We start from the raw sequence: 19,970 nt of genomic DNA, 5'->3' as shown, positions 1-19,970 counted from the left end.
TTTTTACATGAGTAGAATGTGTACTTTTATGTAAAATGCATCTCTGGGTTATTTGTGGGGCATAGGAATTCGTTCTTCCCCCAAACAAAATATAGTCCGGCGCCCCACAAGGTCTAAGGGACAGTGGACTGGCCCCCTGCTGAAAAAGTTTGCTGACCCCTGCTCTGGATGGAGGCTAGAGAGGGTTTCATGCATGTGTGTAAAAAACTACCCTAGTGTACAAAATTTGCATCCTGGCTCATTTTGCCACTGGCACGTAGCGCTTAAAAGATTGCCCAGTAACGAATGTGGTCATTAGTCCAAAAAAGATTTCGCACTCCTGTTCTGCATGATTATTCTTATTCATTAATTCATATACTGCCAAAATGGCTTCTAAGTATTTTACAACAGTGAAATCAATACATAGTAAAAAAATACGCCATAGGAAATCCACAATTAAAAAGCATAGCAGTTAAAAAGGTTTAAAGAAAGCTGAACTGTCCTGAAACCTGTGGATGAAGGGGCAGCGTACAAATTTAATAAATAAATTAAAAATAAAAATAAAATAAAACCAGAAGTTCTGCTTGCCCAAACGAGTGTGCCTTCAGGATGAGGTGGAATACCAACATTAACAATGCCTCTTGTATTTACTCCCTGGATAGCTCAGTTGGTTAGAGCATGGTGCTGATAATGGCAAGGTTGCAGGTTCAATCCCCATAAGGGGCAGCTGCATATTTCTGCATTGCGGGGGGTTGGACTAGATGATCCTCAGGGTCCCTTCCACCTCTACAGTTCTATGATTCTTTGATTTCAGTGGGGGGGGGGGGTATTCCGCAACACTGGCGCCATCAGTGAAAAAGCCCACCTGCATGGTACCACAAGCTGATAATCTTCATACACTGGCAGCTGACTCATTATTTGAGTCTGGATATTGATAAAGCCAGCACAGAATCATCCAAAGGCAATAGGGATGCATAAGCAGGCTTGGAGAAACCCCAAATTTTGCACTCAAAAAACCTTTGGCAGACCCTAGGGCAACCCTTCCCCAATAACCCCAGTCCAAATGGGGACTGAGAAGTGGTAGTTGCTGTGAAATGCTGACTGATTGATCATCAAGAGGGACATGAAAAACCAGAGAGGGAGAATGAAAGGGAATGGAGTACAGTGGTACCTCGGGTTAAGTACTTAATTCGTTCTGGAGGTCCGTTCTTAACCTGAAACTGTTCTTAACCTGAAGCACCACTTTAGCTAATGGGTTTTGCCTTTTGCCACCGCACGATTTCTGTTCTCATCATGAAGCAAAGTTCTTAACCCGAGGTATTATTTCTGGGTTAGCGGAGTCTGTAACCTGAAGCGTATGTAACCTGAAGCGTATGTAACCCGAGGTACCACTGTATTCTGGAAAGGGAATTGCTGGCTGGCTGGAAGGACCCCTGAACAGAAGTAGCCCACCAAACAACATTTTGTTTCAGGTGCCACTTGTTTTATAAACAAGTGAAGAGAGTTGAAATGAGGACACACGGCGTGTTCTCAAGCAGCCTTGACAATGTATGGCGAAATTTGTTACCATGCGCTGTGCATTTGCAAGAGACCTGACTTCAGGCAGCTGCTTCGAGTACTGGAAATGAGGTTTTGCTTTCTTTAAAATGACAGCATGCTTTTCTCCCCTGAAATGCATTCCGAGTTTTGGCCTACTCAGCACCACCAACTTCATCTAATATGTGAAACCTGTGCGTTCCTGCTCTGCCTATTTGGTGCAAATTGCTTAATGCACTTTAATTTCTAATTATTTATTTGTTCCTGTGGGATGGGTCGGTAATGCAAGAGAAGGCTAAGGTCAGCAGAAAACAGCGAGGCTGGAGGGACTGTTTTGCTCGAGCCGAAGAGTAATTAAACTGACCGGATTTGCATAACATTTTGTAGCACAGAAAAGAAAGGAGGAGGGAAAAGGACAGATTACAAGCTGGTGACCTATCAGTAACACAGCACCGAGAGGAGTAATTAAAAGGACGTGTAGCTAATATCATTGGTTCAGGGAGAGAAAACGCACAAGGCCAAAGAAGCTGAAGGACAACAGATCTGAAGTAGAATAATGTGACATTTATTTACGCACGCACACCCCCAAAAATAAATCTGGATTATTTTTTTGTCAGCTCTCCAAAAGATGTGGGTTATCTGACCTTTGGAAGGAAGGGTTTTTTTATTTTATTTATTTAAAGAAAGGACGAAATTGCACACACTATGCTGCCTGACAGAATCAGCTTTGAAGATAGTGCTTTTAAAAGCCAAGGTGCAGTTACATGTTGTCTGCTGCTGGTGTGATGACTTGTGTGTTTGTGCATATGTGTTACCACCCCTGCAATGCCTCCAAAGAGAATCCAAATAAGGAAGAAAAATTGGGAGATGAGGCTAGTGGCTACTAGCCATCGTAGCTATGTCCACCCTCACTGCTGGAGGCAGTTTGCCTCTGGAAACCAGCTGCTGAGAATCACAAGTGGGGAGAGTTGGTCCTGCTTATGGGCTTCCCATATGCATCTGGTCACCCACAGTGAGAAGAAGATGCTGTACTAGATGGGTTTTTGGCTTGATCCAACAGGCTCTTATTAATATTCTTAAGATGCTTAACCCTGTTGGTTTGTGTGGGGTTTTTTTTGGGGGGGTCAGCATCTCCTGTACTCTCCCAGCTTAGGAACAACACCCCCTTTGCCTTCTTCAAACTCTGAGGACTACCCCTTTAACCTCTGTCTTGGAGAAGCCAGTGATTCCAGAAACAGGCAATGGTTCTTTGAGGAGCAAACTTCTCCAGGGAGGTGGGTCCAATTCCAGAAGACATGCTCGCTAGCCTTCATGGGGCTTCCAATGGATACAGCTCTTTGCTAAGGCAACATTCCCCCCATTACCTACAATAGAGGCAGCAGAAGAACCCACTGGGAGCTATCCGTGGTCCTGATGAGACTTGTCTGGCTCGGAATATACCTTGCCAAGCCACATTCTCCTGTATCTGGACTTTACTTAGCATCACCCTCCTTCCTGAAGACACTGCTTGGCACGTCCTTGCCAAGTGGCACTTGAAGATGTGGCCTTACTTTTGTAAATTCATGGAGGAAAGGGCTGCCAGTGACTGCCAGCCATGATGGTTATGGTCTACCTCCTCAGTTAGAGGCAGCAATGCTCTGAATACAGTACCAGTTGTTGGAAAACAGAGGATGGGAAGGGTACTCTTGTGCTCATGTTCTGTGTCCTGGTTTCCCACAGGCATTTGGGGTTTACTATTGTGAGAACAAGATGCTGGACTAGATGGGTCAATGGCATAGTTCAACTGGCTATTCTTCTGTTCTTAACCTTGCCTTGAGGGGAAGCTAGGAATGGGGGATGAATATTGGTTCACTTCTTGCTTCAATGTGAACCTATCCAATATGGAGACCAAAGTGCACCGTGCCTTACAAATTTTCCCTTTCCCAGATTTTGCAATCCAGTTCTCCCAACAATAGCAAAAGAGAATAAGAATGCATATATTAGGGGAACATGCATATACTATATGCATAGAAATGCATGTATTTGTGGAAATCATGTGCTAAAATGCTTGCAAGGGAAGTTGGCTTATATTGCATATGCAGTGGTACCTCGGGCTAAGTACTTAATTCGTTCCGGAGGTCCGTTCTTAACATGAAACTGTTCTTAACCTGAAGCACCACTTTAGCTAATGGGGCCTCCTGCTGCTGCTGCTCCGCCGGAGCATGATTTCTGTTCTCATCCTTAACCCGAGGTACTATTTCTGGGTTAGCGGAGTCTGTAACCTGAAGCGTATGTAACCTGAAGCATATGTAACCCAAGGTACCACTGTATTAGGCGAATATGTATATACTATATGCACAGAAATGCATGTATTTGCGGAAATCATGTGCTAAGATGCTTGCAAGGGAAGTTTGCATATACTGCATATATTAGGGGAATATGCATATACCATATGCACAGAAATGCATGTATTTGTGGAAATCATGTGCTAAAATGCTTGCAAGGGAAGTCTGCTTGCACGTGCTAGGAAAATGTGTGCTAAAAGGCTGATGAATTTTCATGAGGGCTTTTTAAAATAACAGTACTAATAATTCACAAACTGATGTGGAAATCTGGTGAAGTTGAGACTGAAAACTGAGCAACTGGGAGAAATCGAAACTGACAAGCTCATCCAGCTCTCAAGGAGACCACACATGAAAAAAACCTTCCCAGTGTTAAAAATGGCACCGCTGTGTTTTTGATGCTGACTGCCCTATAAATAACCCTTCTTTCTCGCTGCAGGTGGTTAACTGTGACATTTCAGTATTAAAAATTTGCTGGGTGTCTATTGAACTGTACGGGCATGGTTTAACTATTTTTCTCTTTCTTTCTCCCCTTCTGCTTTCCCCTTCCTCTACAGCAATGAAATCAGGAGGCACCCAGCTCAAACTGATAATGACATTCCAGAATTACGGGCAAGCCTTGTTTAAGCCAATGAAGTAAGTGGGGAATCCCTGTCTTTAAAAAGCAAGTTTTACAAAATTTCTGATGCCTGCGAAGAGATCACTAATGGGCATTCTTGTCTGTAGCCAAGCTTGTGGTGGAAAGAGATATGACAGTAATGACACAAGGAGCAATGAGTGCCCCTACCTGCTTTTGAATTAAAGGGAGGCCTCGGGTGTGTGTGGAATCTGGTGCAGACTAAAGGTAAAGGTAAAGGGACCCCTGACCATTAGGTCCAGTAGTGACCGACTCTGGAGTTGTGGCGCTCATCTCGCTTTATTGGCCGAGGGAGCCGGCGTACAGCTTCCGGGTCATGTGGCCAGCATGACTAAGCTGCTTCTGGCGAACCAGAGCAATGCACAGAAATGCCCTTTACCTTCCCGCCAGAGCGGTACCTATTTACTTGCACTGGCATGCTTTTGAACTGCTAGGTGGGCAGAAGCAGGGACTGAGCAACGGGAGCTCACCCCGTCACGGGGATTCGAACTGCTGACCTTCTGATCGGCAAGTCCTAGGCTCTGTGGTTTAACCCACAGCGCCACCCGCGTCCCTATGGTGCAGACTACAGCATAAATAAAGGGGACTTTTAACGCTTTCCCCTACATTGGTCCCAATCAACCCCCACCTCCAGCCAGGTGTAGATGATATTTGCATGGGGGGATGGAGACATAGCACGAAATAATATAATATTTTGTGCTGAGGATACATTCACGACCAGAGGCGTAAACTCAACTCAGGTTGGTAAGGCCAGCATGCACTAACCAGAAAAGCTCATTTGCTTTGCAGATGTCTTACTGCTTTCAACTTGCCTCCTGTATGAACCTCTGCCAGACATTAACGAACTCAGGGAAGGTCAAATATGGGTTAAGGCTCATGAGTTAGATTTGGGTTTAAGATTCCAGATTTACCTTGGACTCATTGCGGGGAAGAGCTTGGAAAATAATTCATCTTCAGATGGCAGGAAAACTGATTCACGTTTACGGCAATAGCCAAATGCATCCCCCTGCCCTGCCGCTCCCAGATTTCCCTTTGGTTGTATATTCATTTGTGATTTGTGCTCGTGATTGCATCAGTAAGTAAAAAAAAATAAATCCAAATTATTATATTATTAATTAATTAATTAAATTTGTTAGTTGCCTTTTTGCTATGGCAACTCAAAGTGATGTGCAGTATTTTAAGCAAAAAATAAGAATGCCTACATACAGTAAAACCAGCATATATGTGTGTGTATATATATATATATATATATATATATATATATATATATACGAAAGCAAATATATATATATATATATATATGCACACACACACACACACCTGCATACAACCAGCTGTCTACAAGCTGCTGGGATCCTGCACATGCCAGATATTTAAGTGTCTTCTTGGCCCCAGATCAAGCTAAACCTGGGGGAACAGGCTGACTGCTCTGATTTAGATCTCTGAATTTGCAATAAGCTGCGAGGTGGCCGAGAAAAGGCACCAAAGCGCCTGCGTTTCTCAAGCTCCCAGCACCGCTTGGCTGCCTGCTTGGGGATATTTTCTGGGTGGCTTGAAGTTATTTTGTGCATAGCTACTCCAATCCCCCTTCACAAAACCCGAATCCCCTGCTGGTTCTGATTAACAGAGCAGATGAAAAGATAATGGGAAAAACGTTCTCCTACAGACAGACTTGCTCACATCTCTGCACCTTTTGGATTGGAGCTAATCCTCCAGTCTGTGTTAGTTAAAACCTTTTGGGGCCTTGTGATAATCTCTGTTGATCTCTACCATTTACCTGGTGCCATCAACAACCTTTCCCTCTCTTCCTGCCCCAACCAGACCCTGCAAGGAACAGTCTCAGTCACAAACAGTCCAGTCCTGTGCATTGTCTACTTAAGAGCAGGAATAGGGAACGTGTGGCCCTCCCAAGGCTGTTGGGACTCTAAAAGACTCAGCCAGCATGCCCAGCTGTCAGGAATGATAAGATTAACATCTGGAGGCCCCTCGAGGCAGAGACCTCTTATGATTTGTCCTGTATCAAATGGAGCAGCTGCAGTCAGTGGCTAGTCAGGCTTCTGTATTCTCCTAGGCTACGTATGCACTATGCATTTGAAGCAGGTGACTTTTTTCAAAGAATCCTGGGAACTGTAGTTTTGAGAATTGTAGTTGACGATAGGATTACCATATTTCCAAAAACTAAAAACCAGGACACCCCAAACATTGTTGAGGTGTTGTTGTTTTTTAAGGAAGGCCCCCAAAGGCCACCTTTCAATTTTTCAATCCCGCCTTTGAAATCCCGGCAATGTCCAGAAATATCTGGACGTATAGCAGCCCTAGTTTATGGGGAAACTACAGTTCTGCCCAGGAGTCTCAGGGCGGTTCACAGATCTTTGCTTACCCAAAAGGCGATCAGACTGAAGAACAGCAGCAGACCTGGATGCTAGGGTTAAGATGAAGATGTGCTGCAGCTTTGGAAAAGGCAGGGTTGTGCCTCTGAATTCCATTTGCTGGGAACAACGTTAGGAGAGAGATCCTGCGCTGTGTTCTGCTCATGGGTTTTCCATAAACATCTGGTTGACCACTGTGACTGGAAGGTGGACTGGATAGGCCTTTGGCCTGATCCAGAAGGGCTATGTTCTGATCATAGAATTGTAGAGTCGGATGGGGCATCCAGGATCATCCAGCTTCCTCAAACTCAGTCCTCCAGATGTTTTGAGACTACAATTCCCATCATCCCTGACCACTGGTCCTGCTTGCTAGGGATCATGGGAGTTGTTGTAGGCTGAAGACATCTGGAGGGCCGAGGTTGAGTAAGCCTGATCCAGTCCAACCCGTGCAATGCAGGATTGTGCCTGGTACCGGTTTTGTTTTGTAGTAAACAAAACTTCTCTGACCAGCCACAGCTCTCCAGGGCCTCGGATCTAGGCCTTTCTCATCTCGGATCCTTTTAACTAGAGGTTAGGTAAAGGTAAAGGGACCCCTGACCATTAGGTCCAGTCGTGACCGACTCTGGTGTTGCGGCGCTCATCTCACTTTATTGGCTGAGGGAGCCGGTGTACAACTTCCGGGTCATGTGGCCAGCATGACTAAGCCGCTTCTGGCGAAGCAGAGCAGCGCACGGAATCACCGTTTACCTTCCCGCTGGAGCGGTACCTATTTATCTACTTGCACTTGACGTGCTTTCAAACTGCTAGGTTGGCAGGAGCAGAACAACAGGAGCTCACCCCGTTGCAGGGATTCAAACCGCCAACCTTCTGATTGGCAAACCCTAGGCCTAGTGCCACCCGCGTCCCTAACTAGAGGTTAACTGGGGCTTAAATTTGGCACCCTTTACCTGCAGACCAGCTCTGCCCTCGAGTTGCTGCCCTTTCCTTTGTTGGGAGAATGTGCAACAGTCCATATTAGTGACTTGGTTTGGAGGCGAGCCCTGTGGTTGTCGTCCTGAAGGATGATAACGCACCTATCAAGATTTCTGTTTGGGGAGGGGATTCCAGGAACCTAAAGCAAGCCGAGGAAAGCAGAAGGGCACCTGGGGCGATAAATACCGTAGGCTTGGTTTTCTTAACCCAGGAGGGATTGGACTTTCAGATTAGGGACGAGGGTGGAAATCAAAAGCGGAGGTAAGGAAATTTGAATAAAGGCAGGGGCACACTCGAAGGAGGTCAGCACTAAAGTGGAAGCGTGGTGTGTTTATTACACTGGGTTTTGCAAAGTCGCTAGGGGCCACCGAAGGTTTAACAAAGCCATTCAGCATCCGTGTTGGGGCCTTGCCGCAATCATAGACTCATTTCCTTGCTTTGTTTCCCTGGTATAGAAGTTCAATTATTAGTTCCCTCCAAGTGGGTCTGTAAAGCAGGAGAGTCGGGGAGGGTAAGTGGCTTTGAGTGTCTATTTAGTATTCCTCACATCCATGCTAAACATCAGGTTTCCTGTATGAAGCCTTCAGAAGACTGCAGTACTTAATTTTTCAAATGAGAATCAGCGGGGCTCACAAATCATGTTTTCTGGCCTGGTGGCTTTTTCCTCCCAGTCTCGGATTTTTTGTGGGGAGGGGGACATGTGCTCTGCTTGATGGAGCACAGGCCGCTATTTCAGGGATAGCGAAACCTGCATCTCTAAAGATGTTGTTGGAACTCCCGCTCTCATCAGCACCACCCAGCATGGCCAGTGGTCAGGGATGATGGAACCAGGCTGCCAAAAGGATCTCCTGGTTCTCGGTAGTAGAGCATCTGTTGTTTTGGTTCCCTCATTGCGAGAAGTGAGGTTACAGGGAACCAGACAGAGGGCCTTCTCAGTAATGGAGACCGCCCTGTGGAATGCCCTCCCTTCAGATGTCAAGGAAATAAGCAGCTATCTTATCTTTAAAAGACATCTGAATGCAGCCCTGTTTAGGGAAGTTTTTAATATTTAATGCTGTATTGTTTTTAACACTCGACTGGGAACCGCCCAGAGTGTGCCTGGGGAAGCTCAGCCAGATGGGCAGGGAATAAATAAATTATTATTATTATTATTATTATTATTATTATTATTATTATTATTATATTATTATTATTATTATTATTATTTGCATGCAAAGGTCCCAGGTTCAATCCCCAACATCTGCTGTTGAGGCTGGGAATGTCCACTGCCTGAAACCTTGGAGAGCCACTGTTGGACCATATAAGACAATGCTGAGCTAGATGGACCATTGAGTCTGATTCTATATAAGGCAGATACCCATGGCCCACATCACCAAGGCTCTGGGGTTTTTTTGCTCCTGCCAACTGGGTTATAGTGGTTGGCACCTGGAGAGAGGGCCTTCTCAGTGGTGGCCCCCTATCTAGCTCCAAGAGCCTTCTGGCGTTTTTCTCATTGCAAGAAATGAGGTTACAGGAAACCAGGCAGAGGGCCTTCTCAGTAGTGGCAGATGCCCTGTGGAAATAAACATCTTACTTTTAGGAAACATCTGAAGGCAGCCCCGTATAGGGGAGTTTTTAATGTTTGACGTTTTACTGTGCTTGATGTTTTCATTTGTTGGAAGGCGCCCAAGAGTGGCTGGGGCAACTCAGTTAGAAGAGTGTCAAATAAATAATAAATTATTGCTATTATTATATCTGTAGCAACAATATACTACTGCAATATTGAGAAAAAGTTTGCAGTAAAGGAGACAAAGTATCATTGCAGTTGCAAAGTGTACATTTCCACTAGGCTTTACGAGGAACCATAAAGCACAAAATAAATAATAATTATATCAAAGAATACTTTAAGCAGCAGACAACAAGGCTTCTGGGCAAGGTCCTGTTTCAAAGATCTTCCTCAGATAATAATAAAGTTCAAAAACCTTTTGAAGTTTTCACAAATGGGAGGACTCCAGGAATGTTTATCTCTCCAGAGACATTACTTGATTCCAGGAGGATAATACTAGTGCGAGTGTCCAAAATTATAATGATATACAGTATTATAATGATATTTTGTCTACTTGAGGGAGTTGGGTACGTTCAGCATGGAAAAATGGAGACTGAGGGGAGATGTGATAGCCATCTTCAAATATTGGAAGGGCTGTCACATGGGAGATTGAGTAAGCTTATTTTCTCCAGCTCTGGAAGTTAGGACCCAGTCCAATGGATTCAAGTTACAAGAAGGGATATTCCGATGGAAGAACTTCCGACGGAAGGGACAACTTTTTGACTGTAAGAGCTGTTCCACAGTGGAACGGACTCCCTCAGGAGGTGGTGAACATTCTTTCCTTGAAGGCCATCAGACAGGGATACTTTAGCTGAGATTCCGGCATTGCAGGCGGCTGGACTACGTGACCATACCAGCTTATCTTTCTGGCATTTGCCAGGGACTACGATGATGATGACCTTTGAAGAGTCTTTTATCTCTTGAACTGAGCCGCCTTGCCTTTGCTTTTATTCCAGTTTTATCTTGTTTTGTACCTTTCCTGTGTTTTATGACGTGGACAGTTTGATGCCATTGTGCGCAAGGCATTGGATAGAATTTGAAGCAAGTTGTTCGTTTCTTCTTGTCTGTTATTAATCTACCTAATAAGATCAATGCATAAAGAAGCATTTTGGAGACCACTGTGGTAGCGGAGGCTAAGGTTCACTTAGGAAGGCAGACATTTACCACCACGATCCCTGGGCTATGGAGCTCCCATCAGGTTGAGGGGATGCTTGTGTCCTTCAAATTAATGTCTGACTAAGGCTGAATCCATGCTATATATTTAAGACAGTATCATACTGCTTTAAAGCCAGGCCTCCCCCCCCCCCCCACAAAGAACCCTGGGAAGTGTAGTTTGCTAAGAGTGCTGAGAGAAGTTAAGAGACCCCCTCATAGAACTACAATTCCCAGAGTTCTCTGGAAAGAAACATTGACTGCTAAACCATTCTTGAGGACTGCAGCTCTGTGAGAGGGAATAAGAACAACTGTCAGTACCCACAACTCTCAGCACCCATAACAAGGTACACTACCCAGGACTTTGGTGGGGATGCCATGACTGTTTAAAATGGTATCTATAGTGCGTTGAGGACCTAAGAGGAAAGAGAATGCTGTTTTTGTGGTGACACCCAAGCTCTAAATCTCTCTTTCCAGGAGAGTCCACCTCACCCCTTTCCTAGGTGGTCATCAAATCTTCCTTTTAAGCACATTGTTCAGTCTTAGCAACTTCAATGTAGCCTGTCCAGCTGCTTTAAAATGCTGCTCTTATTATTTTTAATTTTCTGGTCTGCTGCTGCTTGTTTCTTTCTGACAATTAAGTTTTTAGGACTTTTTCAATTGACAGAAATAGGTTTGTATTTATTTATTTTTAAAGCATATGTGGATCTCCTTTTTCCACTAGCCATCTTGAGGTTTATGTGTGAAAGGGAGATACAAAAGTTTTAATCAAACAAAGAAATAAAGAACATGTGTGTGATAGCGAAGCAACAGCAACACTCAATGGTCTGATCTTCTCAGAATGTTTCTGAATGTTCTAAATGTTCAGGGAATAAAGCTGTCGGAATATTTGCAGTTACGTTTCTGTTAGCAGAAGGGCAGTGGTAATTTTGGCTGGGCTAGAAACCTCAGTCACAGCCTGGGAATATTACCTTTTGAAGGGCAGGTTGAGTAGTGGAAATAATTTCCAGGTGATAGGGAAACTGACAGGCAGCGAGCTCAGTTGTTGAGGAGAATATACAGGGAAGGTTACAGGACTGGAAACAGGAAGGGTAAATGAAGGAGAAGGAGGCTTGAAGAAACTGGGGCGCACGATGGGGTTAATAAGATAAGGGGCAGATTTACTTATTGATTTGAGCCAACCAGCCTGCGCTTGGACTGCAGGCTTCTAATTGCTTTATTCTCCGACCTCTTAAATCAAATGAAAGGCAGGGAAGGAAGGCTGAAAGAATGCCCTTGCGTGAGCGGAGCCCACCGTGCAACAATTATTTCATTTATTTGAAGATCTACATCCTCCATCCTGAACTAATTGCCCATAAAAGGTTGCAGGGTTAGCCAGCTCTATTTACAAATCCTTATTGCCCAATGCAAATTCTGTTGCTAATTCTGCATGAATCAACCCCAAATGAGAATGCTTCCAGGAAACACCAAGGGAGTTCTGAACATAGCTGAAATGTATCTAACAAACAATTAGCGTGGAGCTTTGCTTAATATACTGCAATATTCCCCACATATTGAGATTTCTCATGCCAGGCTTTCTTAAACGGCTCGATACACCGGGTAGGAAGCCACCCAAAGCCAGCCCAGCCAAATGCTGGAAGGTTAGTAACACCAAGTGGCTTTTTATTACAGTGGTACCTTGGTTCTCAAACTTAATCCGTTCCAGAAGTCTGTTTCAAAACCTAAGCGTTCCAAAACCAAGGTGCAAATTTGAATTGGGATATAGATAAAAGTACAAGCTGCAGAGCTGTGCAAGACAGGGAATCCTTGGGCTGGCTTATGCAAACCAGCCTGGCTGGCCTAGCAAAGAGCAAATCTGTTAACATGACAAAATGTGTTGATGAGCCATCTAAAAGGAATCGTTTGGCCTGGGGAGACACGTGCTGCCAAGGTAATGGGGTGTGTGAAGTGACAGGAAAAGAGAGTTTTTAGCAGGGTGTTTTGGGAGGAAGAAGGAGGAAGAAAGATGGGGATCCATGTTGGGCAGGCTGGCTGAAGGCTGGCTGGGAGAGATGCCTAAGACTCCAGGGCTGCACTGCTTTGAGGGGCAAGCGCTTCTTGAAATGCCCATGCTGTAAGATCTGGACTCCCTCCATGAAGACTGAAGGTATAAATGGGTGAATAGACCATATTTCTCAAAGCTACGGCAGTCGCCACTGTGTCTCAATTCTCCAAAGCTCCACAGACCCGGGGTGAGTGCCTGAAATCCCATGGGCTCTTGCCAGCAGAGGGAGGATGAGGCAACCAACTTTTGTAGTTTTGTAACACTATGTTCCCCAGATTCCCCAAACAGTGTGTTACCCTCCCTCTTTCTCAGTTTTCAGTTGGTATCTCCTCAACTCGTGCCAGGAAAAGACAAATAAAATTACTTGGAGAAGCTGCGGGGCATTCCTTCCTTTTAGCATGGCGAGGGTGTGGCCATCTTCACAGTTATTTTTGAATTGCCTTTCTACTAAACATGCTCAAGGCAATGCAGAATTAAAACAACAGCAACATAGAAATGACAGTCCAATAATTTATTGGTGTCTCCTGCTTTCAAAGGGCCAGAAATCGGAGTACAGTTGCCAGGGCCTGAGAACAGCCCAAGCAAGTTGTGGCTGGATGAAACTTGAACCGACAGCTGGATTCAAACAAGACCTGCTTGATGTCTGTGCTGTTTGCAACACAGCTGCACAGTCACCTGCAGATTTGCATAAACGTGGCTACCTACCCTTAACGGGATGCACAATCCTTCTTCCCTCCCTCCGTCCTTGTTCCTAACATTTGTACCTCATTCATCACCCAAAAGATGACCCACAGCAGTTTGCAGATCAATCAAACCAGCATAACCCTTGCAGGCATGACACAAGAGGAAAGGGGAATGGAGAGGGAAGAGGAAATCAAGAATGCTCAGACACCAAATACTTAAGGCTATATGGTTCTTGTTAATCGTCACAGTCAGCTGAGATGGGGGGGGGGCAGTCACCTGTGATAGGACCTTCTCAGTAGTAGTTCCCAACTTACAGATGCCTTCCTAGTGAGATGTGTCAGTCTCCTTCATTGTTAACTTTCAGAAGAAATTTGAAAACATCTCTTTTTACCCAGGAATTTGAAGGCTGAAAAACGTGTCCCTGGCCACCCTGAAATTATTCATTTTGACAGTAGGTGATGGTTTAAGGAATTTTAAGGTGTTTTCAGCAGGTTGTTTTAAACTGTTCACCACCAGCATGCCTCTATAACTGAAATACTTTGTGCAGACCTTGTTTTGGAGATCTGGGTTTGCCACGAAATGCCTGCTTTGTTCCCCTGCTAGCTTGCATGGGCGATGGCTGGTGTTAAGTGGCAGACATCTTAGATAGAGCCTAACATCAGCCTGTAAGAATCCCAAACCCTTTGAAAACGATTCATTTGAAAAGGAAAATAAAATAACATTGCATGCATTTCTGACTCCGGGGATGGGGGTGGGGGAAGGCGGAATTAATTCGGCACACTTGGCTTCCAGCATCAACACACCGCTCCAGAGTCAACGTAGCAATTAATTCAAATTGCAGCGGCTCCCCACCTTCACTCCAGCATCTTCCTAAATGCAAGATGCGTTCAGCGACCGTGATTCTAAAAACACTGGGATTGCTCTGTGACACGCTCTGCTGAAGGAGCCACGGTGGATGCGCAGAGAACGCCACTCTGGCTGGAGAAACAGCTTAAAGCAATTTCCCATGAGGATGTCGCTGTTGCAATCCTTCTGTGCACAAGAGGCTGATATTCCAGATTTGTGATGCGACAAGCTGATCTGAAGGGCAGAAGCTGATAATCAAAACATTCAGGACTGCCGTGCATGTTCAGAACTGAGAAGTGCCTTGTGTCTGAAGATAGGAAACAGGAAATGCCTCTCTCTCTCTCTCTCTCTCTCTCTCTCTCTCTCTCTCTCTCTCTCTCTCTCTCTGTTGTGAGCATATATTTTGATGGAGAAGCATCACTGTTTTCTATTCTGCCCTGTATTCACCATGTGCAGCACTGTCTCCCTTCAATTTGCCTCCTGCCCAGAATCATGCTATTTGTTTCGTCATGGCGAAAATACATAACTTACGTAATTTACGCAATTAATTGTGTAAATTGCCTTGCCATGGTGTTATTCCACACCACTCATTTCCATGAAAAAGTGACAAAGTGGAAATTGGGGTGAGTGGTGGTAATCAATTGCATATTGTTTGCAGACTAAAAACAACAATAACAGCAAATGCCAATTATATTCAACGGATTGATTTTTGCACTGGACATGGGATGAACAAGCAGATATTGGCATTATCCATTCCCATTTTCACCAGAATCCCCCAACATTCCTTGCTAAGCATGCTTGCAATTTAGCAGAACAATCCAGCCCGTGGTTCAAATGCAGGGTGTGCGCATGCTTGCAAGGGGAGCTGCTATTATGGCTCCTGTGTGCAGCAGTGACCTGGACACAGATTGGGAGGCTGCAGTGGCACCAGATGGGGAGCCGGGTCTGGGTATCTCCTACCACATATCACAAGCCTGGGAGGGCACCAAGAGGAACAAATGAATGTCTTGTTCCACAGGGCTAGAATTTCCAGAGTTCCCTTGAAGAGGGATTAGAGCCCAGGACTTGCCGATCAGAAGGTCAGCAGTTCGAATCCCTGCGACGGGGTGAGCTCCCGTTGCTTGGTCCCTGCTCCTGCCAACCTAGCAGTAAGTAGATAAATGCAAGTAGTGCAAGTAGATAAATAGGTACTACTCCGGCGGGAAGGTAAATGGCATTTCCGTGTGCTGCTCTGGTTTGCCAGAAGCGGCTTAGTCATGCTGGCCACATGACCCGGAAGCTGTATGCCGGATCCCTCAGCCAATAAAGTAATATGAGCGCCGCAACCCCAGAGTCGGCCACAACTGGACCTAATGGTCAGGGGTCCCTTTACCTTTACTTTAGGAACTGTAGCTCTGTGACGGGAATAGGCACCTCCTAACAACACCCGAAGCGGGACCCGGGTGGCACTGTGGGTAAAACCTCAGTGCCTAGGACTTGCCGATCACATGGTCGGCGGTTCGAATCCCCGCGGCGGGGTGCGCTCCCGTCGTTCGGTCCCAGCACCTGCCAACCTAGCAGTTCGAAAGCACCTCTGGGTGCAAGTAGATAAATAGGGACCGCTTACCAGCAGGAAGGTAAACGGCGTTCTGTGTGCTGCGCTGGCTCGCCAGATGCAGCTTGTCACGCTGGCCACATGACCCAGAAGTGTCTGCGGACAGCGCTGGCTCCCGGCCTCTAGAGTGAGATGAGCGCACAACCCTAGAGTCTGTCAAGACTGGCCCGTACGGGCAGGGGTACCTTTACCTTTACCTTAGCAACACCCGACACCCTTAACAAACTACAGTTCCCATGATTCTTGGGGGGGGCAGCTTTAAATGTGTAGTGTGAATGTGGCTTGTGAGAACAAAGATGCTGGAGTAGCTAGGCCTTTGGTGTGGAGCTAGCAAGGCTTTTCTTAAGTTCTTCACAGAAAACAATAACCGCCCATCTTCCCCATCAAAATCGAGCTTGTTGCTTCCTGTTCTGCGGATGTGTTTACTATAAAACTGCTTCTCTCCCTCTCTCTTTTTTTTTAAAAAAAGAACTAAAGCACATTTTTGCATTTACTGTGTTGTCCTGTTTCTTTTCCAAGTCCTGCCCACACCAGGTCAGGCCTAGGTAAGGGTCCAGCTCTGAATTCACGGAAGTGGGCAGCTTTGGCTCTGGCAGTCAGTATTTACTGTCAATCCCACCTCTCCACCCCCACCCTTAAGGCCTCTGGCCAGCTCATCCTTTCCGTAGGGCCTATTTAGTAACCCTCAGCTTCCTGCCTGTGGACATGTCTAAAAATCAAAGGTAAATATATAAACAGCAGGAACTCTTGCGGAGACGGAAAAACCAATACAGAGGTTTCCGGATCCCTGGGTTCAAGCCTTGCTAAAGGCTGAATGACTAGGCTGCAGTCCTGAAAGCACTGGACGGGTGCAAACAATCCACACCCCTACGTAGTGAAGAAAGCTTTTTGGCTAGCAGGGTACTGTTGAGGCTCAAGAAGCCAGAGGAGAAGGAGAAGACGATGTTTGCTCAAGCTTCCTTGTACCATAATGTTCACCCTGCAATTGTGGCTGAGCTCTGCTGAGGAAAAAGCTCAGGCAGAAATTACAGGGTGTTGTAGACTGAGGCTCTAGGACTGTTTGGCAGTTCTTTAGTTCTAACAGGACTCAAGAAAGCTGTGCTGCTCGTGTTGTCCTAGCATTAAGGGAAGCTAACTTGGCTAAACTTTACGGAATAATGTTTTCAAGGAAAAGAAACCTTCCTCGTCTACATTAAAAGGACGTGGGGTGAACCTGTTGGATCAAACCAAAGGCCTAGCTCAGTGTTTCCCAAACTTGAGTTTCCAGCTGTTTTTGGACTACAGTTCCCATCATCCCGGCCCACTGGTCCTGCTAGCTAAGGATGATGGGAGTTGTAGTCCGAAAAAACAGCTGGAAATTCAAGTTTGGGGAATTCTGGCCCAGCTAGTGCAGTATCCTGGTGCTCCAGATGTTTTGGAATACAGACCCCATCATGCCCTTGCCATTGGCCGTAGTCGCTGGGCCTGATGGGAGGTGTGGTCTGAACCATGTGGCAGGCAGCAGGCTCAGGAGGGATGGACTGGTGTAATTTAGTTCATCTGTTTATTATTTCATTTGTATCGCACCTTGGCTACTAGCCACGATGGCTATGTTCTGACTCCACGTCCAGAGATAGTAATGCTGGAAAACTCAGGAGGCAGGGAGTGATCTTCTGCTTGGGAGCTGCTTATGGGCTTCTCATAGAGAGCCAGTGTGGTGTAGTGGTTAAGAGCAGTAGACTCATAATCTGGGGAACCGTGTTCGCGTCTCCGCTTCTCCACATGCAGCTGCTGGGTGACCTTGGGCCAGTCACACTTCTCTGAAGTCTCTCAGCCTCACTCACCTCACAGAGTGTTTGTTGTGGAGGAGGAAAGGAAAGGAGATTGTTAGCCACTTTGAGACTCCTTAAAGGGAGTGAAAGGCGGGATATCAAATCCAAACTCTTCTTCTTCTTCATTGGAGCATCTGCTTGGCCATTGTGAGACCAGGATGCTAAATGGGCCACAGGTCTGATCCAGCAGGTCTCTTCTTTATGGCCATACCTTTCCTCCAAGTAGCTCCAGCTGGCCTTCTGCTTCCCCATTTTTTATTCTCACCCCAAGGCTGAGAGACAGTGACTGGCCCAAGGTGAGTGGGGATTCGAACCCTCCTCTGCCAGGTCCTGGTCCAACACTCTAACCCACAGGTGGGGAACTGGTAGCCTTTCAGATGTTGCTCCCATCATTCCTGAGCATGGGCCTGGTAGGAGTTGGAGTCCGATGAGACCCAGAGGGTCACAGGTTCCCCTCCCCTGCTCTAACCACTCCACCACATTGTCCCCTGAACCATGCTGCAGCCTGCAATGCAGCCTCCACTCTCTGTGGTTACTAGGGAGATAAAGAGTTGCTTACTGAGATAGCGAAGCCGGAACCGCTATACCGTGCGAGAGTGAGCCAGGAAAGGATCTAGCGTTGGTGCTGCCCAAGAGAAGAGGGAATCCATGCAGAAAGGAAAGTTCTTGTGGTGTGGCCAAGCTGCCTGCTCAAACCCCTGCCATTCTGGCACACAGGATGTTGTCTGACAACTCGTGTGCAGGCTCAGTGCCATCTGGGCAGATGGATGCCATTCGTCTGGCAGGCATAGATGCCTGGCTGGCTGTCCCTTGCGGGTGTGAAGGGCAGGAGTGCCCGGCTGGTCTGTAAATTGCCAAAATGGATCTCTCTCTCTCTCTCTCTCTCTCTCTCTCTCTCTCTCTCTCTCTGTTTCTGGAGGCTATTATAAGCTGATGAGGAATGCAAGGGGTAGCAGGAAGACTATAGGTCTGTTGTTGAAGAATTTTGATCATTGGGCCATGACTGAACCCACCATCTGTCTTGGGGTGATCTTTCACCGCTCCATCGTTAATAAGTGGGATCCTTTGTGGAAAGATTCACTGATATGCCTTGGAAGTGAAATGCAGAGGAATAGAAGCTGGCGGGGTCAGAACTGTCGAGGACCTATTTGCCCACCTCTTCTCCATCTTCTCTCATTTTTAGTTGAGTTCTGAACATTTCTCTCTTCTGGAAACTGGGTGGGAGAAGAGCAAATCCACAAATTACAGGAAAAATGCAGTGACCCCCCCTTTTTTTTATTTGCCCAAGAGCCCTGAACATTTGGCTTCCAGATGTTGCTGGACTCCAGCTCTTGTCAGCCGCAGCCAGCATGACCAGTGATCAGGGATGATGGGAATTGCAGGCAACAAGATCTGCAGGGCCACAGATTTTTTAGCCCTGATATAGCAGATTCAAATTTCTAAGACCCCTCCCTGCCCCTTGAGATATGCCTCATTCCCAGATCTACACCAGCAGCCAATCTGCATTCAGCTGTGAAGGTTGTTGTCCCTTTGAGGAAGAGCCATATAGCTCAGCGGTAGAACATTTGCTTTGCATTCAGAAGGTTCCAGGTTCAATCCCCAGGTTGGGCTGGAAGAAAGTCTGAAGGCAGCCCTGTTTAGGGAAGCTTTTAATGTTTAATAGGTTATTGTATTTTAGTGTTCTATTGGAAGCCGCCCAGAGTGGAAACCCATCCAGATGGGCGGGGTATAAATAAATTACTATTATTACTACTACTACTACTACTACTACTACTACTACTACTACTGTTCAAAACTGGGACAGAAAAACTATTCACCACATGGCTCCTAGAACCTAGGTTGCAGGCGCAACAACAGAATGTCTAGTCACACCCCCATCTCATTCAGTCACACTTTCTATTGATATTTTCAAAACTGTTATTTTAAAATGTGATACTGTTATCTGAGTGTATATGTGTGTGTTATATAAAGTATTTTGCCAGATTTGAACTTGCATGTTTGGCGTGGGGGAGAAGAGGCAAAGCGTCACACAGAAGGGAGCAGCCAGCGATCTAACTTGCGTGCATTTCAATGCCCTCAGTGGTCAGCGGCGGCCATTTTCTTCTTGACTCTCAGTCCCCACACGTGGCGCCAAGACATCGTAGAATCATAGAACTGTAGAGTCCAACTCCCTGCAGTGCAGGAATAGTTTGCCCAGCTTGGTCTTGAACCCACAACCCTGAGTTTTAGGAGCCTCGTTCTCTACTGACTGAGCTAGCTGCTCGCAATCTGCCAATCCCCGGTCATAAAATGTGCCTGGCGCCCGACTAATTCTGAACCCTGGGAGAGGCCGCTGTCTAAAACCCTGGAATGCTTCTGCCAGCCAGTGTGGATGATACTGAGCTCAGTGGACAAAGGACCTGACTTTGCATAAAGCAGTTTCCTTTGTTCCTCAACCCAA

General features: G+C 46.1%; 1 protein-coding gene across 1 annotated transcript in view; it reads left to right on the top strand.

Annotated features, from left to right (window-relative positions):
* The window catches only part of FAM20C (FAM20C golgi associated secretory pathway kinase), a 105,755-nt gene that overhangs the window by 44,140 nt on the left and 41,645 nt on the right, over nt 1-19,970 (top strand). Inside the window, exon 3 of the mRNA XM_028706062.2 lies at nt 4,394-4,472. Coding sequence (XP_028561895.2) covers nt 4,394-4,472 — 79 coding nt within the window. The remainder of the gene's footprint in view (nt 1-4,393; nt 4,473-19,970) is intronic.

This window comes from Podarcis muralis, chromosome 14, assembly GCF_964188315.1.
Source record: "Podarcis muralis chromosome 14, rPodMur119.hap1.1, whole genome shotgun sequence".
Lineage (NCBI taxonomy): Eukaryota > Metazoa > Chordata > Lepidosauria > Squamata > Lacertidae > Podarcis > Podarcis muralis.
This window is presented reverse-complemented; position numbering and strand designations above follow the sequence as displayed.